At 43.1% G+C, this 25,015-nt stretch overlaps 1 protein-coding gene and 1 long non-coding RNA gene across 4 annotated transcripts in view; one reads left to right on the top strand and one right to left on the bottom strand.

The window, feature by feature from the left end:
* The window catches only part of LOC113484663, a 237,473-nt gene that overhangs the window by 10,856 nt on the left and 201,602 nt on the right, over nt 1-25,015 (top strand). The window lies entirely within an intron of this gene.
* The window catches only part of NHS (NHS actin remodeling regulator), a 53,851-nt gene continuing 29,881 nt past the window's right edge, over nt 1,046-25,015 (bottom strand). Inside the window, exons 4-9 of one of the 3 annotated variants that reach the window (XM_026856893.1) lie at nt 16,120-16,182; nt 13,709-13,901; nt 10,275-10,406; nt 6,052-9,009; nt 5,452-5,578; nt 1,046-4,706 (exon numbers count right to left, since the gene is read on the bottom strand). In XM_026856893.1, the coding sequence (XP_026712694.1) occupies nt 4,082-4,706; nt 5,452-5,578; nt 6,052-9,009; nt 10,275-10,406; nt 13,709-13,901; nt 16,120-16,182 (4,098 nt within the window). In that variant the 3' untranslated portion in view covers nt 1,046-4,081. The remainder of the gene's footprint in view (nt 4,707-5,451; nt 5,579-6,051; nt 9,010-10,274; nt 10,407-13,708; nt 13,902-16,119; nt 16,183-25,015) is intronic. The other 2 variants (XM_026857047.1, XM_026856972.1) reach the window with 2 other exon arrangements.

Below are 25,015 nucleotides of genomic sequence, written 5' to 3'. Positions count from 1 at the left end.
AGAGGAAGGTTCTGCCTAAAACTGTTACAATTTTAAAAAGTCTGAGCAAGTCAGAATGGTTTAACAAATCCCCATGTTGTTCCCCATAAGGTTCACATCTGATTTTGTCTAGTGCTTGCCGCAAAAAATATAATTCAGGGTTTCCTACCATCCTCCTGTGTAGCCTGGTTGCATTCGGTGTGCAAGGTAGTTGCTGTGGATGTGGTATGTGCATTGGGAAGACGGATGGTCCATCAGCTGAAGGGCTGCAAAATTGAGAAGTCTGAATGATCTAAAAGTCTAAAATAGTTTTCAAAAAGATAGTGGGAGCAAGGTTTTGGAAACAAAAGGCTAATCACATTAGTAGCTTGGTTAAGAAAATAAGTCTGAACACAAGTGAACTGAATGAATGAGAATGTTTTAAGAGGAAATGTTTAGTGTATAACAAACCACTTTCTGGAGAACGTGAGTAAAGGAAGTTTAGATATTGGGCAGAAAATCCTTAGTTTGTCATCTTTGGTCATTTTCCTTAAAAATTTTACCAGGAGCACTTTTACAACACGTTTAATAGTCCTGAGTTAAATAATCATTCAAAACTGTAAAGAGAATACAGCTGAATTGACTTTGATGATATCACTTTTTATTACCAATCAATAATTTTTGAGAGACCATAAATAAATATATATACACTAAAAAAAATTTTTTTTACTGGAATGATGAGGCAATACTTCATGGACAAAATGGCCACAGAACAGTGCCATTAGAATATAGCCTTACTTCTTTTGTTTAATTTCCTAGCTTATATTTAGCAGATTGAAACCCAAATAGAAATTCTAAATCCACTATGAAGAAATGAGTTCGTAACAAATGTGGGAGCCAGAGGAAGATGAATGGCGGGGACCCCTGTAGCGTTGCAGCCATGCCATTAAGGCACCAGAGGACAAGCTGTAGAGCAAAGAGAACATCACTCACCTCTTGAGACAGGGTACAGCACATGTATCAGGTAACCGCTGAACCGTCACTTCAACCTACTGTTCCATTGTTTGCACTGATGTTATGGAAATTATTTCAGAACACACAGCTGTATAATTTCAGAAATAATTTCCATAACATCAGTGCAAACAATGGAACAGTAGGTTGAAGTGACGGTTCAGCGGTTACCTGATACATGTGCTGTACCCTGTCTCAAGAGGTGAGTGATGTTCTCTTTGCTCTACAGCTTGTCCTCTGGTGCCTTAATGGCATGGCTGCAACGCTACAGGGGTCCCCGCCATTCATCTTCCTCTGGCTCCCACATTTGTTACGAACTCATTTCTTCATAGTGGATTTAGAATTTCTATTTGGGTTTCAATCTGCTAAATATAAGCTAGGAAATTAAACAAAAGAAGTAAGGCTATATTCTAATGGCACTGTTCTGTGGCCATTTTGTCCATGAAGTATTGCCTCATCATTCCAGTAAAAAAAATTTTTTTTAGTGTATATATATTTATTTATGGTCTCTCAAAAATTATTGATTGGTAATAAAAAGTGATATCATCAAAGTCAATTCAGCTGTATTCTCTTTACAGTTTTGAATGATTATTTAACTCAGGACTATTAAACGTGTTGTAAAAGTGCTCCTGGTAAAATTTTTAAGGAAAATGACCAAAGATGACAAACTAAGGATTTTCTGCCCAATATCTAAACTTCCTTTACTCACGTTCTCCAGAAAGTGGTTTGTTATACACTAAACATTTCCTCTTAAAACATTCTCATTCATTCAGTTCACTTGTGTTCAGACTTATTTTCTTAACCAAGCTACTAATGTGATTAGCCTTTTGTTTCCAAAACCTTGCTCCCACTATCTTTTTGAAAACTATTTTAGACTTTTAGATCATTCAGACTTCTCAATTTTGCAGCCCTTCAGCTGATGGACCATCCGTCTTCCCAATGCACATACCACATCCACAGCAACTACCTTGCACACCGAATGCAACCAGGCTACACAGGAGGATGGTAGGAAACCCTGAATTATATTTTTTGCGGCAAGCACTAGACAAAATCAGATGTGAACCTTATGGGGAACAACATGGGGATTTGTTAAACCATTCTGACTTGCTCAGACTTTTTAAAATTGTAACAGTTTTAGGCAGAACCTTCCTCTTTAAAACATGCTCTTCCTTTTTTTTTTTTTTAAAAAAAAAACCTCTCAGCTTTATGCATTACATGATTAAAAGCAAAAAAAGGGTAAAAACCGATTTCACACATCCTGCTTCCCTATCATTTACTTATGCTTAAAGCCACCTTTTATTTGATTTCTTTAGTTCCAAAGTATGCTCTTTCTGCCATCCTACTCGACTTGTCCTACTACACACCACATTCCTCCTCGCACTATTTTCTCTGCACTAATCTCTCCTCTATTCCAAACCATATCCTACGGCAACCAACACCAACTGCATCAATTTTGGACAGAGGGCCTTGTTCTCTGAGTAGCACACATGGGGCTACAGCAACGGAAACCGTGGTGGCCCAAAGGAGAATCAAGCCTGTTGGTTTTATTCTGTTTAAAAATTAAAAGTATAAAGCGACTCATGGGTTAAGTTTTAAAAGTACATGTTCTTGCACTTTTAAGATGAGAAAATTCAAGTAACTTCAAGTAATTCAGCTTTTATTTCCCTGCCTTCATTTATATCAAAGCAGCTGCTTTGATTTGTCTCCTTTCCCACCCCACCCCAGTCCCCCACCCTGTTCTGCGTTTCTGGTAAACCCAGACAAGATCCCAACTGTACGTGGCTGGCACAATGAACCAGAGCTTTCCCCTTCCCAGCTCAGCAATGAATATAAATAATGCATACACATACCTATTTCCCAGCTACGTTTTCACAGTGTCATTTTTGTAAATATTTAGGTAGCATGAATCTCATCAGCACAAAGAGAAAGCTTCACTGAAAACTCATCGCGGATATTTACTGATAAATTGAAAGCGCTTCTGCATGCTTATAATTTATTTGTTTCCTTTACGAACCAGAAACTAATTGTGTTTAAAGATTATAGTTACCAGGTTATGACCGTGTTATGTATCCCAATAGCCTAATAGGAATATGAAAGTTAAGTACTATTTCTTCTCACATCTATTCTCTCTGAAGCTATCCCTGCAAGAATAAAGGCCCAGGGGAGGCTGTGGGATGGGACCCTTTGGGGCTTTGCATCAGACACAACTGTTCTGTCAGAAGCATGCTTGCCTTCCCCACCAATCCTCACAGTAACCCTCCCAGCTGTGCTTTCCAGTTAGCTTCTTCAGAGCTGCCTTAGACAGACAAATGGTTACTTTAATCCCGTTGCTGTCAGCCTTTCCATTTCCTTAGGTAAGGCGGAGAATTCCTCCTTTCCACTGCTCAATGTCGTCTTCCAGGTCTGTCACACTGAAAGTGGTTATCGGTGGCCATATGAATTTTTTATGTTCGATATGAAAATGGTATTCACAGAATACAGTTATTACATTTGACTTCTTTTGTCGTCTATAAACAAAGTTGTTATGCAGTAAATTGTTTGCCACATCCACTTTTTGATAATTCTATTTACAAATTTTTATCAAAAATATGGTATTTACATATGTTTTGTTCATTTCTTCTAAATTTTGTTTCAGCTCATTTTAGTGTAGAAAAATACCAATCCTCAAGAGCTTTTTTTTTTTTTTTTTTTTTATTTTTTTTTTTAATTTTTCTCCCTAAGGAAGCACTCCAGTGAGGGAATTGTTTCTAGATGGGCAGCTTCTGGAAAAAAAACAAACCCAAAGTCACTTTTAACTCTATGGAAAGTGTATAGCCTTGAAATCTACAGTAACAACGGAAATGAGAATGGGACAAACTGAATGAAGACAAAAGTAAACAGAACAGACACAGAGTATCTTCCTCCTTTTAGAAAATGTAATGTAATAAATAGCTACAGCTGTAGTCCTCTGTTTCCCCAGCATCTTACAAACACAAACACATTTAAGCATCGATATTGCCCTGCAATTTTTTTTTTTTGTGTGTGTGTAGACTGCTACAGCATTGGCCTCTTATATTCACATCCTTACAGAGCCCAAGTGGTGCTGGTAGCCTGGCTCTGGTGCCCGTGCAGCCTATGTTGAGCTCTGAGAAGACCGATCGTCATGAGGGCTGCCGTCTGAGTTCTCTGTCTCTCCCTCGGAGATGGCCTGCATTGGCGTGTTGTACAGCCTGCACCGCACGCTATACCGGCTGCTGCTGGCTGCTGGAGGTGCCCGCGAGCGCCCCACTCTCGAAGATGCTGACATGGGAAAGCTCTTGGAGGAGAATCCTTCTGCGTTGACCCGGGGGGAGCAGGGGGAGAGTGGGGACAATGCATCGGGGCTTGCCGCTGGGGAAGACTCCTCCAGGCTTTGTGGGGCATCTGCTGTCAGCTCACCAGGGGACTTGGGCAAAATAGGACTTTTCAGAATTTCCGTGGCGGACATCCTGTAGCTGGAATCAGATCGGCTGCCCTTTTTAAGGAGCAGTAGTTTAAACTCCTCATTGGATGTGTTGGATTTTTTGGCATTCCTGTATATAAGCCCGGGGGACCTCTGACTGCTAATGGGAGTGCCCACGCTGCTGGCTGGTGGCACATTGCTGGCGGGCAGTGTGCTGCTGGCGGGGGTCTGGCTGTTGGTCCCAGATGATGCTCTCAATCTGTTTCTTACAGAAAGGTCTCCAGAATCCTTTCTCCCAAGAACTTTCCTTTTTGATCTGTAAAAACACAAAGGAACACTCTTTCATACATTATCTTTATAGAACAACACTTAATGCTGGTCTGGAGTTTCACAGATTGACTGTGCTTTCATATTAGCTACAGTTCTCATAATCCTCCTGTCAAATATCAGAGGCTAGCAGAGGCTGATTCACTTTAAGCCACGATAGCTCTTGTGCAATGAATGAGGCACTGAGCCACAGAGTACCTCTCAACATCATCTAGCTCTTCTAAAACAACATATGCACAGCCAGCTCTTTAAAAAGGTGACAATTCATGCAGAGTATTAGGTAATAGTAATATTCAGTGTACCCTATTTAATGTCAGAAATCCGTCATTTCAGTTGTGATGGCAAATTTCAGCTGCATACAAAATACTCTAAAATTGAAGAGGTGCCTTCTCTTCATTCTTGCTAGAACAACTCACCAGAATTGAGCTGGAAGGCAGAAAGCAGGAACCACCACAGGTAGTTTTCTTTGGAGACATGTATGTTGTTAAAGAGAACGGCCTGATGTTATTATCTGTAAAGGACCCTACTCATGCCATGAAGATACTCAAAGTGCACACCAGACCATAGGAAAGCATCTTTTAAAAGCTGCCTTTTAGAAGACTAATCTCAATAAATTAAAGAAGGTAGTTTCAGGACAAGACCTAACCCCTGAATAACCATCCTGCAGCTATTGTTAGTGGGTACCCATGCAGGGCTGCATGTTACCGTTTCCCGTTGCTGCAAGGTTAGGTCACCTGTGAATGACTGCAAACAGATCCTCGGTAGTGCGGGGTTTGTTTGGAGACACAAAGACATCCTCAGCATCCGCCTGTGACTCCTCACTCAGTGGAGACATGATGGACTCATCGCTTGGAGATGACTCTTAAACAAGGAAAGAGGCCACACTGTGAGTTAGACCCCAGCGCGCTTTGCAACAGCACCGCCAATGCGAGGCACCAGCTCGGTTCACAACTGCTGATACCACCATACAGACTTTGTCCTCTACTGGTATATATTGCATGTTGGAGCCCATAAAGGGGGCACCACTAGGACCGAAACTGGAATCTCCCATTTACTGTACAGCTGTGATAATAAGGCTCCTCTGTACCCAGGGTTAGTGCTCCTCCCTTTTCTCTTTTCATGTGAAATAAGTATCAGAGAAATATGCTCTGAATACACTGAAAAAGTGTAAAAAAATATTTGAGTTGGCTGGCCAGCTAACGCATCAGGAGGATCTATGCTTAAATCTAAAGAAGCAAACTGATTTTGCAACTCCAGCCTCCTTTTTGACTCTGCTACCAGTCATGTCCAAAGCCACATGATCAGATATAACACAGAAAGAGTTCACAACTGACCTTTCAGCGAAGGCTCATCCACACTGCCCACTGTCTCATCGGCCCTGCCGTCATCAGAGGCACTTTTGGTTGGGATACCTGATGCGATATCATTTTCCTGCTTGCCACTCACTTCGCTGAGTGAATTCACTGCTGCCATCTCTGCTTCGTAGCTGATATTCCCAGGCACGTGGTGGTTTACATCGGGTTGGTGCTTAAGCTGATCACTGACAGCCACTCCCTTGGCCTGAGCTGGGCTTTCACCTGCAGGCCCAGCTTCCAGCCTTCCCTCAATGCCTGCAGAGAGCTCTCGCTGAGCCTGCGCTTGCTGAATGTCACACTCCATTTCTGTTCCCTGGCCAGGTTTCTTAGCTTCATCATCACTTGTGAGGACAGCTGAGCCCTTCTGAAACCCGTCTGCAGAGACGGCACATGTCTGATTCAGAGTGCTTTCTGGCAAATGCTCAGCAGCCAGGTGTGTTTGGTCCTTCCCAGGTTTGATTTCAACCAGACCCACACTTACTGAAGTTACAGCTTCTTGCTCGCAGCTATTCTGCCCGCTGAAAGAGGAGCTTTTCTCTAAAAGCAGCTTTCCAGGTCCTGCTTCTGCTGGGGAAGTTTCAATGTATGACATTATGGCCTCCTCCGTGGAGTACTGGCGTGATACTGGTTTCTTAGCTAAGAGAGGCCTCATTTTGCCTGGAGAAATGTCGTTCACCATCAAGGCAGTCTCCTGTATGCAGAGCAGGTCTGGGGTGCTGCCTTTCTGTTTCCCTCCTTCAGGCTTGTTGACTGCCCGGAGGTGGACAGACTTGAGAACAGAGGGCGTGATGGCAAGGGCAGAGGGAGGGCTGGGATGCAGGGCTTCCCCGACTGCGCTCTGCTTGCTGTGGCTGAAGGCATGCAGCTGGTGCCTGTGAGCGAAGGGCTTGCTCAAGACATTGTGAAGAGCACTTAGGTCGAGGTGAGTAGGAGGTATAATTGGAAGTTCGAGGTCTTTGCTCACCGAGGTGGTACCATCTTTCGAGAGTGGCTGCTGCAGTGATGACTTCCTCTCTGGTACTTTCGGCTTCCTCTTGCTTCCCCCTGGAGACAAGGGTCCCGAAAAGAATGCAGTTGGAAAAGAAGAGGTGGGTGTCTCTGACTGGCTGGAGTACCCACTGGAGGGTGAGGCTAACCCTGCCAGCTTCTCAGGGGAGGCCAGCTTAAACTCATTATCGACCGAAGGGAGGGATGGGGTGGTGGCTCGTGACCCAGACTGGGACGTCTGGGATTCGGAGCTCTCTGGTGACTTGATACACTCTATCACTGTAGTACCTGTAGCAGTGCTCGAATTGGACAAGGACCTGTAAGGATCGCTGGATTTCAAGTCGTTCAGAAGCCAGAGGTCTGCATAGTGAGGTTGTTCAGCACCTTCATCTTTAAAGGAGGGGATATCAGCGGTGTCGAAAGGAGTGTCCTTTAACCCGCCGTCACCCTGGTTTACCCAGGGGAGCTCCTGCTTGGCTGGCAGGTTGGGACCTTCCACTCGGGAAGGTGTGTTTGAAAACTCAAGGGGCAGCTTCATCTCCCTGGCTGTGTGAGAGATGTGCTGCCCGCCGCTGATCTTTGGTTCGTTCTTGTCAGGAAGGTCAGTGCTGCCCTCTGATTTCCTCAAAGACGAGCTACGTTTTGGTGGGGCTGGCTTTGCCTTTGGTTTCTTCAGTGAGATGTTCTGCCGTCCCTGCCTTCTGTGGCTCACACACTCCTGCCAGGCGCAGTCAGCCAGGCTGGAGGTCATACTTCCAGTCTGGCCACTCTCAGAGCTTGGGGCTGCATAGTTGCAAATATAGCTTTTATTACCCTTGAGACCGCAGTCAAAGTGCATGGAGGTATAGTATCCTTCGGTATCCACAGAAAAGTGTGAGCTAGTGTCTGCCTTGTCCGAGGGGGTCTTTTCGAGGAAGCTGTCATAGGTGGCCATGCTGGTGAAGCTGGGGCATCCCAGGCTATCGGCCTTTGGGCGCTCGGGGCTGAAGTCCTGGCGACAGGAGGCGTCGTGGTGATGGTGCAGGTAGTTCCACTCGCTATCGCTCGTGTTGCTGTTGTTAGGGTCATCCAGTAAATCTGCCACAGTGGAGGTGAAGGAACTCGCCCTGTGGCCCCTGACCTTGTCCGCATGGTCACCAAACTGCTCCGTGATGAAGACACTGGAGTCCTCATTCGCGTTGGGAGCGGTGTTGAGTGACAGCTCAGAGTCACAGTGTGAAGAGCCTGTCAGTGGAGGAGAGGCGGCAGGAGGAATGGTTTCGGACGTCTGTGAGGGACACGTGGAGCTGCTCCCACTCCAGTTGCCACTGGAGGACTGGTGGTCATCTTTCTGGTCCATGTGGCTGCTGAGCAGGACTCCTGCTGTGGAGATAGAGTGAATGGGGCTCCCAAAGGTGTCCGAGTTGGATGAAATCTCGCAGCTGCCTGAATCGGCCATCCTTGACAGCCGTGATCTTCCTCTCTCGCCGATGCCGTGTTCGGGGCTGTGCAGGTGCTGAGGACAAGTTAAACTAATGGGCTGGTGCTCTTGTGAACCCTGCTTGCTCAAGATCTCCTTCCCCTTTTTCAGGATCCTCTCCTGGCCATCTAGGAAGTGCTCTGCTTCATACCCTGCACTCTTAGCGGTGGCATCCTGATGGCCCTCACTGGCCCGGGCACCCTCACGAGGAAGGCTCCGTGAGCGGATGCGGTTGCTTACAGCAGCAGCGAAGACAGCATCCCCATTGTCTGCCAGCACCAAGATGTTGCCAGTGGAATGGGAGAGGGAGGCGACGACACTCTGCCCCCTCTGGGCACGGATCCGCCGCCGGGAGGGAGCGGCTATCAGGATTTCTTCCGTCTGGCACTCTGAGTCCCGGGTTCCCAACCTCCTGCTGCCAGAGCTGGAGAAGTCTGGGTTTGCATGCACAATCACATTGCGCTCTCTCGCCACCGGTGACTCGTCTGAATCTAGGACACATGGAAAGCCGGGTGAGTGGGAGACAGCTCCACACTTCCCAGCATGAGATGACCCGCGCAGCAACCCAAGAAGCATTATAATCTGCTGTATTCTTTCTTTTTTAATCTTGCTGAGCACTGGACCAAATTAACTTTGCTATAAAGAGTATGTCAGGCAGACCTCATCCTGATGAGGTGGGGAAATTCGCCTAGTCCTGCAATGTGATCTCAGTTCTCCTATTTCTGCAATGTGATCTTACATGGAGCTGATCTTGCTGTGCTAAATATTAAGATAAATATTACGTTTTCAGTTTTTGTCACTCTATGTCAACTAGTTACAGACAGTTTTCAGGAGTGGCTGTTGGACAAAACACTCCATGAGCTTCTAAAAATAATTCTATTTTGACTACCTGTCTGTTCAGAATTTCCATTATCTGCTTCTTTACTACCAAGAATATTTGCAAGGCAACAGGATCTTTCTTTCATAGGTTCTCTGGTTGCTTATTCCCTATGATAAACGCATTCCTTCTGCTTCCCATCAAGTTTCATGGCAACAGACTAAGATACCAGAGCCAACTTCAGGTGCAGATGAACATTATTAAATAACGATCCCACGAGTTTTGTTTTGGGTTAATACCAATTTTACACTGGATTTGTCCTCAATAGAGTTGCTCCCGATTTACCTGGGACAAAAAGTGAGGTCAGCTGCTCGATTTCAGGCAAATATCCTTGGTAATAAAGAATGAAAGGAAGGAATTGAGGACAAGCATGATAAATAAATGGAATGTTTAGCAAAGTTTCCCATAGGGTACCAGAAACTGTCTCTAAGGTGGATATCCAACTGCTCATCTGAGTGAGTTATCCGGCTGTTGTGACAGCTCATCATCACTTTGCTGAGCAACATCTGTCAGTTCTTTACCTTAAACTGCCCTCATGCAAGAAAAAACTTTCACTTAATCTAGTTACTTTTTATGCACATAACTATGGGTTCATAACAGAAATAAAATGAAAAAAAAAAAAGAGAACATTTACACGATAAGAGCTGAACACGTACATCTATATTACTCGGTAAGGCCCCTGGTCCATTAAGGCCATATGGAGTAATATAGCTTTGCTTACTGTAGTAAATAAAAAAACCAAACCACATAATTCTCAAACTCTACACGCATTTATGCTTTCAAGACTTCATTTCTTTGGAAGGCTGGCTACCAGCTCATATCCCTGCAATTTAAGTTGGTTAGAAATCTATCTACCAAAGATTTGTATTTATACTACACCTATTTCTTGTTGCACTCTTCTGGGGATGCCAGAGATGGTTTTCCTCCTCCTCAACTTTCGTCTCCGCTGTAGTACAGATTGTGAATGAACAAGAGAGCAGCGTATACTAGCCTCTCTGTCAAAACCAACTCCTGCAACCCATAAATAGGTCTCATTAGCCTTTAGAAATAGTAAACAAATTTTCATGGCTGGAACACAGTGGAGGTATGTGAGCTTGGATTAAGCCTGTGAATAAACATAAGGGAGCCCTTATGCAACTCTTATGTAAATTATATCACAGTATATCACAGTTTTACATCTAATTCCAGCTCCCCCTCAGCAGCCTGGTCTGCCAAAAATAACAGAAGGCACTAAAAAAAAAAAACCCCAAAAAAACCAAGCCCCCAAAAAAGAAGAAAATAAAATAAAAGAAAAGAAAGGAAAAGAAAATCAGGAAGGAAAACAGAGTTGAGAGCTCTTGGTAACAGGTCATCTTTTTTATAGCTATTTATCCATCTGTCATAGGGACGATGACAGTAACTTATCTTCAAAGAGTAATCTGTTGAGCTATAGCCTGACTTATTTTAAGCAACTAAGCATAAGAAAATAATTTGAGGTTGTAATGCCATATTGCAGTAGTTGGGTGCTTCTTAGGAAACTGATATGCCAAGGGGGCTAACATTTCAAAAAAGGAAGGAGACAGCTAAAATGGGGCCAAGTCCCTGTGCAAGTTTAGAGAGCATTCTTCATGAGATAATACATGGCCAAGGGTGACATAAAAGGATAGCTACTATTTATGTGTGCACATCAGTAAGTGGCCTGATTTTCACAAGTGCTCAGCACAGGGCAGGATGCGTGGGGGTCCACTCTGGTAATTGGGTCATGCAGTCAATCAAGATCCTCAGGTTGGATTTAGGAGTCCAAGTTCATGGGCACATTTATTTATGACCATGGTCATAGAGAAGAGGTAAGAATTCCTAATTTTCTTTATGTTTCCATGGCATTAGCACAGGGAAGTGTATTTCACTTCTTTTTTTACATTGTATTGTCAAAATAAAGTTCAAAGGAGGCTCACCAGAAAAATCAGTGCCCACCTGCACTGGCTTTTTGCACAACTGTTCACTCATGCTCTCTAAAGTTGACATGGGACAGGTTGGAAAAAATGTGCCAAGTCCATAAAAAACACTAACATAAGGATCGTTGGTACAGTGGTTTGTAATCTTAAGAAAAAAGAACAAACTAAACCAAACAAAAGGAAAAAAAAATCCTGATAAGAAGCTCTATTTTAATAGCGTATAATTATAGAAAACATAATTATACACAGACATACACATACATATTACACTACATAACAATGTAAAACATTAAAAAGTAACTTTCTTGTAAAAGTTCTTCTTGAAATCTACTACAGTGAAATAGAGGCTTCAGACAGATGTCCTGTAACCACCAATGCCCCTGGAATAAGCAGAGGAAGAACTTTCTTTAATACAGAATGAAAGTGCTGTAAACTCCAACAGTCATTTTCAAAAAAGTGAACATTTCTGAGGGTTGGGAGTAGATTAAAAAAACAAAAACAGAGAACTGAAAGCAAACTCTTTGAAACAAAAAGTCAATCAGCATCATTGCTGGTTTGCCAGCAACTGTGAGTTAGCCGAACATGCTCTGTGTGCCAGATGCACAGGGGTCATCTCTGAGAGGAAAGTGGAAGAGGGCATATCCTCCCCGTGACGCATACAAATTATTCCCATTAGTGCTAATGAGAATGATACACATAAACATCCAGAAGATTACATACCATTCTTGATCTGTAAAACTGATCAGTGGAAATTTGGTTCCAATGTATGGCAGGTGGAGTCTAGGCAAAAATGGCTATTACTGGAAAGGTTAACATTGGTCCCAGACCTAACTCTCCTCTGAACTGCGTTAGGTGACATGAGCCATGTTAGAAAGCCTACACCAGTTAGGGTCCTATATTGAATCTAGAAAGAGCATCATTTTAACACCAGCTTTACCTCATGGAAACATGACACACTATCTATGACTTTTTGCGGGGATTTCTGTCGGCAGGGCCCAACCTGTGACCTCGGCCAGCCAGCTCCCAACCTCCAGCTTGACAGGGTCTATGCAGGCAGCTCTGCTGGCTGGCTGCCTATCCTCCCATGAGGCGCTGGCTAGCCAGAAGCACCATCCTGGTGGTGGAGACACCCACACCACGCTGCCACCTCCCTGGCCGGGCATAGCTGGCAGCACTGTGCAGTGTCATCTGCGCTGCCGGGGTGGAGAGGAACCGGGACTGCATTGCTGTCACCAGGAGGATTCATGCAGCTGATGGTGGAGCAGATGGGGATTTGTCACCATGACACCATAGGACAGATGTGTTGCAAGCCCGAAAGGCCAGAGCCCCTCTGTTGGGGGCTGAAGCTGGACTGTGGGCATACAGCCCCCCCCCAGCACCATGGTGAACTCAGCAGCTTGTCTTGCAGGAAGGTTGGGCACCACTGATACACATGGGAAAGAGCAAGGGGCTGTGACCTCCTCCCCAACCCCCCAGTTACTGGGAAAATAGAATAAAATACAAATATTTTCTCTGGGGAATGAAGGCTAACTGAAAGTTCCTTGTTTTTTTCCTGATTATTTATATTTAAGCCTATAGCCTTGGAAGTCAGCTCTCTTTATGCTCTTACATTAATCAAAACTTGGTGCGAAATACTACTGAGGAAAACTCAGATCAACTTTGTGTTTACCATAGCCCTCTGGAAGGAGAGAAAGAGAAAAAGAGAAAGAGAAAAACAGTCTGGTTTTTGATTCTGGAAATAAGCCATCTATCATATTTAATAAATTATACACCTGCTGCTTCTATAGACAAATTCTCCTTCAAATAAATCTAGTCAAATATATCCAGATGTTATAGAAATCAGAGAAAATGCCATTACTATACCTTCATCATAGCTGCATGTAAAGACATCTCAGAGCGATGGTTTGCATGCTACACAGTCATGCCTCGCATGTTTAAAGCACTGCAAATAGTAGCCTACATTCTCTAGTTTCTCTTCTCCTGCTACACATGATAATCATGTGATTAATTTCAGTGGCTTTCTGCATTACTTCAGTCAGCTACATTCAAAAAGTTATCCGAGGTCTTTGTAAATAAAGACTTAGGTTATTTACACAACAAAAGTACATTGTTTATATAGGGAACCAGTGTTATGTTACACTGCATAACATGACACTGAAAATATGGGCCAAATTAATCCTAGGTGTGGCCTCAGTGACTCCAGTGGTTACATGTGAGGGATGAATTTAGCCCACTGTCTTCCGGAAACTAAATCCTCAAGCTAGGGTCTTTGCCCCTGGACTGCACAATCCCGTGACTTCAAATAAATTAAACAAAATAAGTACTTGACCTTCCTTGAATCATGCAATAAATACAAAAAGAAATAGAAGAGATTTGTACCAGTGACATTGATGGGGATAATGCAAGAAGAAATCACTTGGGCATCTTGTTTCATTTTCTCCTCTGGAGTTGGGAGAGGTAGTGCTTTACTCCAATTGGTTTGTTTATCCAGTGTAGAAGGGATATTATGTATTGGATTTTTCGGCCTCTGCCCTAACATGACATCTGTATCTTCGTCCTCTGGTGGATGGGACTGCAAATGAATACATTCAAAATCAGTGTCTCCTACTCAGGCACACAAGGCTAATTTCGAAACAAAGCAGACACACAGATCAGAAATCAATTACAGGGATGCAAGGAGGAATCATTCTAGCTAAGTCACACAGCACAAGCTATTCTCCAATGGAAAAATAACATCCTGCTAATAGGAGAAAAATACCTCAACATACTAGAATTCAGCATATTTACAGTGACATTTACAGGACATCTCCTCCATCAGAAGGGTCACATCCTGCATTCGTGTGTAGCTGTTGCAAGCGTGCCCTCAAGTACCATCAGCGTTAGACACATGGGTCCTCGTTTACATCCACAATCTTCTGAACACTGTAGACCACTGATTACTAGGTCTGGCCCCACATAACCATTCATTGGAGGACAAGCATCAGAAGGCCCACAGTTTTAAAGAAGACCCCTCCATACTTAGAAAACCATTTGCATTTAATTTTTACAAGCTCAGACCATGAGCAGCTATGCGGTGGGAAGCAGGAGGCATTAACAGCGCTGGAGCTGGGGAACAGTGGCCAAAGAGAAGAGTAGCCACCACCAGAAGAAATTCAAAAGGTTATTTAGAAACCATGCACAGTTTTACAGCATGCTACAAGAACCACTAGATACGGAAGATAAAGAAACAGAGAGAAAAGTAAACTGCATGGAAGAAACACAGGTAGTTTATTTTCTTTTCGAAGAAATAACAAATCCCCCCAACAATACCCTGTCTTGCAAAACCACTATAATTTCATCCAGTAAAAGAGAAATAAGTGCATTTGCATGTGGTGCTGGCTACCAACTTGGGCTTGGGGGTCTCTTTGTTTGCAATAAAAAAAGTTTTTGTTTTGTTTGGAAGGGACACAGGGGAGAAACACTTACCTTCTTCTGTCTAATTGCCCTCCCTTTTTCCATTAATACATTCTTCTATAAGCTGTGACAACTCTTCGACCAGCCCAGGATGTCCGTCTGCCTCTCGTTTTTAAAAATGAAGCGCAATCCCTTTCAGGCCGGCTTTCTCTTCAGTCCTGAATTCCCAGCTGCTTAACTACCAGCCTTCCCCCTCATGCCTGCTGTTTACACTTCATTTGCCAGTTTTAGTTTCGGTAGCAAGCAGGGTGAAGATAAAATATGGCTCTCCGGCTCCTCGGCAGGGCGTTGAGCAGGCGGGTGTTGAACACCGCAGGATCACGCCCGGGGTTGCCATTGTACTTCTGCCATTCCTCCGCCCAGGCTCCTCACAAATCCCGGGGGAATTAACCATCTCAGGCTTGACAAACAGCATTTATGCCTCGGCCCCCAAAGTATTTAAGATCTTAACTCAGCAGCTACTACTCAAACTGTTGGGGGGCACTTACTTACCTCGCCAGTGTCACCTCCTGCAGCACCCCCAAACCCAAGACAACACACACTTCCTCCTCCTCCCACCCGCAGAAAACCCCCTTTTCCCACGTAGGATTTCAGTCAAACATTGCAGCCTTCTTTCTGCCTGCAGCTTTTGTGCCGATCCCCAGCAGACGTGAATAGCTCATATAAACTTCAAGCACAAAAGACTTTGTTTCCTAGGTAACTCCACCCCCCCCCTCCCCGCTCCCTCAAAGTTTGATGCATGCATGCATGCAAAAAAAAACCCCTTGCACACACGCATCGACACATGAAAACACACACACACACACACACACACACACAGAGACTACATTTGTTGCTGATTCCTCCACTGTATGACAATGAAGGGCTGGACAAAGCAGACGAAGTGACCCTGGCTGCCAGAGCTCCTCCTCTCCAAACAGTGGCATCACCAAATGGCCAGAGAATAAATACCCGCTGTTGTGCTGGCATTGCCCGAACATTTTCTTGCCGTTTAGGAAAAAAAGAAGAAAAGGGGCAATTTGGCAAAAACATCGCAAGAGAATGAAATGCAACGGATAATGCTATTGAGTCTCTCCTGGTTCAGGCCTTTTAAAGGAGGCGTTAGGAAGAGGTGACCTTGTGGTCACAAGCTCCTGAAACCCATCCAAAGTGAAAAATGAAAGAGAGGGGGGGAAAAAAGTTATTATTGTGTCTTATGGACATGAGAAAAACAGAAAAGGCTTCTTTTAGCGCAGTAAAGTTAGCAAGTGAAAAGCAAGCAAGAGGAAGGGTTAGGATCTGGAACGGAAAAGAGTGAGACAGGGCTGTTAATTGAGGATTGCTTGTTTTTCCAGTACCTTTCTAATCCAGGGGGTCATGTGGCAACACTCAATTGGGGAGGGCGGACGGGTGCTGTTAAACTATAAATGTGAAATGTAAAAGAAAAAAAAAATTAAAAACATACAGAAAACTTTTCTGGTAAAAGCACATAGTTTTTGTTTGGATAAATTAGCATCAGAGGCAAAACAAGATGAGATTTCCACCCTATTTCCTACCGATGGGTTTGTTCCCCAGAACAGACTACTTCTCTACAAAACACAGCTCAAGCAAGTGTACCCACAGAGTGGTTTGGACCCTTGTGAAGTCTGTGCTGATTTTGCTTACTCAGATCAGACAAAATCCCAGTGAAATTGGTTCAACCTCCTTGTACAGACATGCTTAAATTGGCCCAAGAATGCCTTGTATTGATTTGGTAACTCAAACTATGTATTGCCTGGAGCTGAAGCAGCACGAGGTACTTATTCAATTACATTATAAGTGATCTATTTCATAATCTAAGAGAAATTTTTTGCATGAGATACTGAAGCAAGGGTTATAAATAACGCTGGTCCTAAGGGTGATTTATCAAATACATCGATTGCAAAGGTTTTCTGATGTTATGATTACATCTCTAAGGTTTCAATCATTGTGTCAGAGTGACAACGGCCAATTGGCTTTTTGTCACTTTTTATAACACTTGAAAGGACAAACAGTGATGACCACAATGTTCTGGGTCTCGCTGAATCCCTGCATCTCCAAAATCCTCTTCTGGCAGAAACTCTGGTTTGTTTGTTGCAATGTCCTCTTTTCAACACCAAGTAGTGAAGAATGATTTATTTTGAAATAGGAAATAGAAAAAGGAGATCATGAAAACAAGATTGTTGATCACACTGGAAAGCTCTAGCATGTGTTTCTTGGTGGGGGTTATTATCTCCCCCTGCACTAGTTAGCAGACCTGTCAAATAATACTATGAACATTTTTCCTCCTGATCATTATCAGCACCAGTGTGATGGATGCACCACTAACTTCAGTTTGAAAGACTTTTCATTATATGGTGTCTTCTAAAAAAAAAAAAAGCTGTGGTGCGTCTCAAAAGGCCTAATTCTTCATCTTGTCCTCCTCTATTCCTAGTTACCCAGTACCTTCTGCTTTGTCCTGGTTCCATGTCAGGCCAGGCTGGACGGGCCTTTGAGCAACCTGATCTACTGGAAGGTGTCTCTGCCCATGACAGGGAAATTGGAGCTAGATGATCTTTATGGTGGCTTCTAACCCAAACCACTCTATGATTCTATGACTAAAACCACAGGAAGCCTCCAAATGAGCAGCCTATAAGCTTTACAGGAGAGCAGAGGGGGTGAATCAAAAGAGGACTGTTCCCAGTTAATATTTCCAGCAGGATAGTTTCTACCCAGGTCAATGCAAAACCAGCTCTTCCAAGCTGAGTAAAGTCCTTATCACAGGAGAAACACCTTGAACAAATTCTGTGGAGATACTGAATACATCAGCCATTTCAGTCTACTCTTCAGATACCCAAGGATGATTTCACCCTTGGTCCTCCAGCTGAGTTCTCAGTCACCTGCTCTGAGCAGACTGACTGCAGTTAATGGGATCAAGATTTGAACTGAAATTCAGCTTCCCCATGGAAGGTGTCAGAGGATCTCTGGGGGTCTAGGCAGGGAGGACACAAATGTTGTTGAGGTGACAAGAGTTCAGGTTATGAAAATCTTTGCAATGTCCCACAAAGGCCTATGATGGTCCTAGTCAGTGTACAAGAAGAAGAGAACGGGAGGGACCTCCCACCCCGAGCTCCAAGCACAGCTACATGCAGAAGTCACTCAGGGGCAAAGCTCCCTGGGATAATCAGTAGCACCTCGATTTCGTCCTCAAGCAAGGTTTGGCTAACCATCTGTCTGTCCTGTCAGTGCAGGGCTTTCCTACCTCCCCCACATGACACTTTGACTGACACCTCCAAGAAAACACCATACCCACAGCCATCATTTGATGTGCCAAAGTTTCAGGTCTCTGTTTAAGCACAGCAGGACAAACTTTCTAGGTAGGTTCCTACCATGGAGAGGGAGGACAAAAATTGAGGTGACTGGTAACATTTCAGCTCCTGCTGTCACAGCAGCGCTCCTGAGAAAGCTGGTGCCACTGCTACCTCACCAAGGGGTCCTGAAGTCACCTACTGCCTGTTCCCACACGGTGCCTGCTGCTGGGCAGCCGAGGCACACACTGGATGTAGCAGCAGCCTCAACATTTTGACACCTCCATGCTGGGGGAGAGAGAGAACTGCCACTCTTCAGATGTTCTCATTCACTCAGAAGACCAGAATGTCACTAAATGAGTAAACACATAATTAAGCAAGAAATTATTATTATATACCCAAGGCTGTTCTGGTCTGATGGGCAAATCTTCAGTTAGGCAGTTTTCAGAGTGAATTTCTTTTGTGTGGGTGTGCTTGGCAAACAGCAACAGTGATAATCAATCTGTTAAATACAAAGCAAGAATACTTTAAATAGGTATTTAATGGGCTAAGATTGCTTTGAAACCAAACTGGTGCGTAATTGCTCTAATAGGGATTTATTCTGCACTCACTGACAAATGTGTGCATCTTTTTTTTCTGAGCTATTCCATCAACTTCAGTTGCAGAGGTGTCATTGTGCTTGTGAAACTGCTTTGCAGTAAAAATCTTGGTTGCATATACATGTGATCCGATTTCTCAGTGCTCTTCCATATGAAAGTCCTTTGTTTCTGTGCACCACAGTGAGAAAGTCTGATGTCCAAGTCCGAACTAACCAACAAGACTTCCCCTATAGAGAAAAAGAAAGTGGCGCTGCTGCAGGGCAATACAGCTCATCTTCCTTCAGCACCTAACTTAGGCTGAGATGAAGCATTCCTGAATACTCTCCCCATTGATTTTAGGAAGAGCCTGGCATTACTTGCAGGTATCTAAGTCAGGACACAGGATTAATCCTTTTAGCAAATTAAAATCTTAAACACCATCAGTGCAGTGACAAAGAAGCAATTTAGCAGTTGAGAAATTTGCCAATCTGGCAACTTATGGGCTTGCCCCATTTATTGTCCTAGAGTGGGATCCAGAGAAGGAAATGAACGGGCCAATAACAGGACAAAAATGCCACTTCAGCCCCTCTTCTATTTTCCATCCCCCAAAGCTTTGAGATGCCTCTGTTGTTCGGGATCTTCAAGATATAAGGGAAGATTAGTGCAAGAAGCATCTTTTGCATTAAATCATGTACCTAGCCTGCTTTACCTATAGTGATAGCATTACAGGAGATACTGGGATTTCAAAGTTAGTACACAGGGCATATTGAACACAGTGCAATCAATGGTGAGGGGGAAAGTACTGATTTTTCTTCAGGTAATGCTAAAGCCTCATCAAGAGCATTTATCCTCAGCAGGACTGACAAATTTAGGCATAGCTGAGTTGATTCCTTTCCCCTTATCTGTGTTTGACCACATAGGCAAGGTGTTACCTCACAGGAAATCTCAGTGGCTGAGTCACAACCCCCAGCAGCACAGGGCCAGTGCTGGCAGTGACAACGCAGCCTTGGTGAGGGCAGGAGATGGCTAGCAGCACAGCGCTATTCTCCACAGGATTATTTTTGACTCCTGCAACCTAAAAGTTACAGGCTAGCAAAAAGCATAAGAGATCACCATTATTTCTGATTTCAGGAAAATTTCTTTCCCACGTCGACTTTATGAATAAAGCGGGTGATATTCCCCTGAGCACAGCATCAGCATATAGCTTCAGCATCTGCAAGCACCACATATGGTCCGTTTCCAGCAGTGAACAGAACATACATACAAGATACTTTCACCCTATGTGAGCCCAGAAATAATATGTACTTATTAACAGTACATCCTGACTTCTTGTTTGAAAGCAATCGTTCATGTACTGGAAAGGTAACATATAGAATAAGTGTGAGTTGGTGTTTAATGCCATGTTCACGTGAGTTGAGTACTGACTCCTTCCATGGCCCTGGGTGAAAGCTCCCTGTCTCCGGAGAGCTTGCTGCTTCATTAAGTCACAGGAGTTAAACAAAATGTTATTGATTTACATGTTGGAAAAATTAAAGGTCTGGTAAAAGGAGGAGAAATACTAATAAAAGGTTAGCAGCTTTCCAGTGTTTTCAAAGCACAGTTGACTACTTAATTAGAAATTAAAATTCGTACCTATACAGCAGCTTTCTTATACAGTCAATTGATGCTGAAGAGAAAATAACGTGAGTATTTCTGACTGTGCTATTTCTGCTGCAAAACAGAATCTTGTGCACCTGCCTGCTCCCAATGTTTTTACTTCCACATGTTTCATTCTCCTCAAGTTTTTGTTTTACCTGCTTGTGGGTGTTTTCTTTTCTTTTGGAGCATCACAAATGCGATCTGTTAAAGTACTGACAATCCTTTAATGAATAATGTACTGCTCCAATGTTTTGACATGGTAAAGACAGAAATAAGATGTGTTTTCTGACAGAAGTCATACCACACATGGCATTCCAGCAGGTGAAGGTACAAAATAATCATACCATGATACAGGGTAGTAGATATTAGGCTCATTGCACAGATAGTGCTATACAGGTTCATTCCAACTAATAATGCCAGGTAGGTTTTATTTCTAACAGCTACAGGCAGGATTTGCACACAGAAGGTGCATAGCCCAACTCATGCTTCGCCTTTAAATCAGTTATTTTTTACTGAAGCTTTGTACACCTTCAGCACAAAACTGTGTCAGAGTTAGTACATTCAGTTGTGCTTTCCTTCACTATATAAAACATCATAAAGCAGAGCACAGGGAATATTTTTGAAATGGTGGGGAGATGGAATAAAATTACTTGATGCATTATTTTATCTTCACATTTGCTCTAGTTGAGGTCTCAGGGAGAGGCAAAGTCTGGCTGGAAAACAACCTCTTGCTTCTTGTCACTTAGATTTCTGCTCACATAATTATGAACAAACTGACACTGAACTCTGTAATTGTGAGTGCAAATTTCCAAACATTCAGTTTCTTGCTTCATCACCCTTGTTTTATTATAACAGCTATGGCATGAGGGGTTTGAGAATGTGTGGTCCCGTGATATTCTGAACTTGAACACTGAGATTTCAGAGCCTGACCAGATGGACTTGGGAAAACCAGAGAAAATAAAAATGCATAGAAAATTAAAGAGAAGACTGAAATGCAGTTGGAATGACACAGCATCTTCTCACTCGATGACTGGCCTCAGCAGTGTTACAGGGAGGGTTGTCATGGGAACATGTGTAAGGAATATTTCTCATTTTCACAAGTCCATAACTTCCTTGTACTCTCCTCAGATTATTTTTGTTTTGTTTTGTTTTGTTTCTTCATTGGTAAAAATACCTGAATGAATGATAGTTATAAATGTGTTGGGTAGTATAGTTCTGTGCAGAGAGAGACTAAGTATGCTAGAGCTTTTCAGCTTTAAAAATGAATGACTGAGATGGATAGGAAAGTAAAATCATGTGTGAAAAACCAGGAGGGGCATGGAGAAAGGGAATGAGGAAGCAAAGCTTACTGTTTCTCACAGTTTAAGAACTAGAAGGGATGAGATGAAATTATGAGGTATCAGGTTTGAAACAAACAAAAGATACATTTTCATACAGACAGCTAAAGTAATTGGCATGGGGTGCTGTTGAGGCCAAAGGTGTAAATTTGCTAAGAAGATGTATTAAACAAGTCTCAAAATCAATGACAGGTTTCTTGGTGGCTGCTATTCTGTGTTTGATCTCTGGCTCAGGAGCTCTGTAACTGGTTTCTGTATGAAACTGGAAGGATAAATCATGGGACAATAAACAGCATAAACCATGTCCTGTTCCTGAAGGATCCCCTTCTGGCCTCTGGGCTAAGTGGACCTTTTGTCAGACAAATCAGGGCAGTTCCTGTAACAAGAGTAGACTATAAAGCTAACTCCAAACTTGTCTTGCCTCAGACACAAATTTCCTATGTTATTTCTAGTTCTCTGCTTCTTCTCTGTGACAAAACGATCTCGCAATAGGACAGTCCAAATGTCCCTCCAGACCATTTACACTGGCATTAGTTACTTTGGACTTGAATGCATTTGTTTTTTCTGGAATTTGTGGGACTTTGGCATCTTCCTCCCTGTAAAGATATTCATGCTTAAAAGTGAATCTCCACCCGTTGTGGTTTTCTTTAGCTTGGCTATAGAATATGCAAGATCTTTGTAAAAGCTCATAGCCCTAATTGGTAGCAATGAAAAAAGCAGCCAAAATGTACAAATGTGGAAGCCTAAGTTGGTCTCAGACATAGTTGACCTGTTTTTCAGTAGTTTTCAGTAGTGATAATTCTCACAGGTCTCACGGTAGTAATTCGAACATTTCTCAAAATCAACCCACTTATTTCAGTAACTAAATGCATGCATTTAACTTGGATGGTCAGTTTGGAAAAGTCAGATCCTGTAACTTTAAAAAATTTCCCAGCTCTTCGTCAATCCCTTTCCTAATTTAAAAGTAACAATCCCTTTCCTAATTCATAAAAACATAGAAAGGGGCTTTTATTGTTGTGTAGTATCGCTTTTACCAGCACCTTTCCAATGCATCAGAGAAGTGGAATACACAATAGACTGCTATGCCATGAATAAAAATACTTGTGGGATTTAACATCTTTAGTTCATTGATTAATAGATGATACAATCGACTGGAATCAGATATTAAACGTTACCAACAGTCCCTGAAGCAGATACTCATTTGCAGATGTCAAAAAGCTTATGCCAAAAAGGGTGAGCTAACCAATAACAGCACTCTCAACTTTTCTTGTAATGGTATCATTAAGTCATGAAGGCTGGCACAATATCAATTAGCTGTTCATTGTTGTAGTGTCTTGTAAAATTCTCTGATTAACCTTCCGCCAGACTGAGCATTCATGTGCAGCTTCATCGTGCCTTATTCTCTCTAATTTTTAGAGTTGCCCCATGAACAAGGAGTTCTCTCAGAAATGGGTCAAGGCACTTTGAAGTGCTCTGGCCTTGGCACATTTGCAATTACCAAAGCAGAACATTGCCAGATGCCTTGAAATTGATAGGATGACAACCGCCAAGCAGCTCTTGTTTGCTCCTCCTTAGGGGAACACTGAGCCTAGTCAGCTTCCAAAAAAAGGCCCAATATGGGTGGGCACAAAGCTTAATATTTTCCCCCTTGAAAAGAAAAAGGTGGACTTGCTGATAAAGCCAAGACATCTGCACTCAACATGACTTAATTTTGCCAACTAATACAGGACTCAGAGGGTTGCTCACCATTTATTATTATTTTGTGTTCCACAGATGGAAGTAATGTCTAAAATACACTGGTTGTTTTCCAAACAGAGCAAAGATTCAGGCCTTTTGACACTGAGTATGCAATTTCAAAAGACATGCCTTGTTCCCCATCTGATATTAACTAAGAGAGCTTTATGTTCAATATACTGCCCAAACTGTTATCTGTAACTAGTTCTGATCCATAACGTGGGGTCACCTCTCCTTTACCTTTCAGTGACCCCACAACAGTACTAGATTTGATGATTATTTATGAAGAAGAAACAGGTACGTCTGCTTCTCCTTTCTGTCTTCCAACTCTTTCCTGTGCTGTTCCTTAACATCAGGATATCTTCTTTCAGTTGAATCATAAGGCCTGCAAATTTAACCAGTTCAAAGCCTGCAGTGATGATGATGCTTTCCTCAAGAGTATCCAGATAAGCAGCCAAAAATCCAGAATAGTCAAGATAATCAAAACCTTGTTATGCATTTCATGCTTTCAAATGTGAAACAAAATTCTTCCTATGGACTGCCTAGCTGACGTTTTGGTCCCTGTGGATGTGTGCTGTACACTATGACTTATTTACCATCATAGTATTTCCATATGGTTAATATAATGGATTAGGATGAATGTACTTGAATTTTTAAGCAGAGTAAGTGATGATTCAATCACTCACACTTATAATGTGCTCACGGGTGTAGCATCTCTGTAGATGCCAATGTCCTTGCACCTGCAGATGCAGGACAGAACTACCCCTACACAGAGGGCTGGCATTAGACATATACATCAATTAAAAGTTAAATCCAGGTCTGACCTGTGGAGTTTAAACTGGCTCTTAGCATAGGGCAGAATGTAGCTACTATGGCACTTTCATGGGTCAAAAACCCCAAGCCACAGAGGTACTGAAGTCTTGCTGAACCAGTGGGAATTATGGACCCGATCGGTGTTAAACTTGTGGATCTGGTGCATTTCCTTTGATGATGATAAATGCCACGTTGTCAACAGTACTTTGATTTCAAATTAATGCAGCAGTGTTGGAGAACGGCTTGCAGAGAGCAAGGCCATAGCTCCCTGCAGGAGCTGGTCGGCCATAGCTCCCTGCAGAAGTTGGTCCCAGCCACCTGAGGTTTTGTCCCTGTTCGGGTGCCACTTGCGGCGGGTGGAGGAAGCAAGCAGCCGATTCAATGTGAATGATAGAGCAAGCTTCAACTTTATTGATAGAAATCACACCTTATATAAGCAGTCTACAATACACTACCTGTAACTCTATTGGATACATTTAAGAAACTACATTATAGTATGTCAGCCATTGGGTACATCTAAAAGGTCACATTATAATATCCCAGCCCCTTGTGGCATTTCTGGTATGCATAAACATCTTTCTTCCTGTGAACCTGCTTCTCTCCCAGGGTTGTTTCCCTTCACCCCCCAAGGTCGTAATGAGCCCCCAACTTATCTCTGTGTTCTCACAACAATCCTCGCTAGCAAAACTGAGCCCTGGATCTTCATCCTTGTTTACATAACTGTACCCTGGGTTCTTTCCTTTGTTTACCTCAGGTGGCTGGGACCGACTTCTGCAGGGAGCTATGGCCGACCAGCTCCTGCAGGGAGCTATGGCCTTGCTCTCTGCAAGCCGTTCTCCAACACAGCAG

Source organism: Athene cunicularia (genome assembly GCF_003259725.1).
Source record: "Athene cunicularia isolate RWA chromosome 1 unlocalized genomic scaffold, athCun1 chr1_part1, whole genome shotgun sequence".
NCBI classification, from domain to species: Eukaryota; Metazoa; Chordata; class Aves; order Strigiformes; family Strigidae; genus Athene; species Athene cunicularia.
This window is presented reverse-complemented; position numbering and strand designations above follow the sequence as displayed.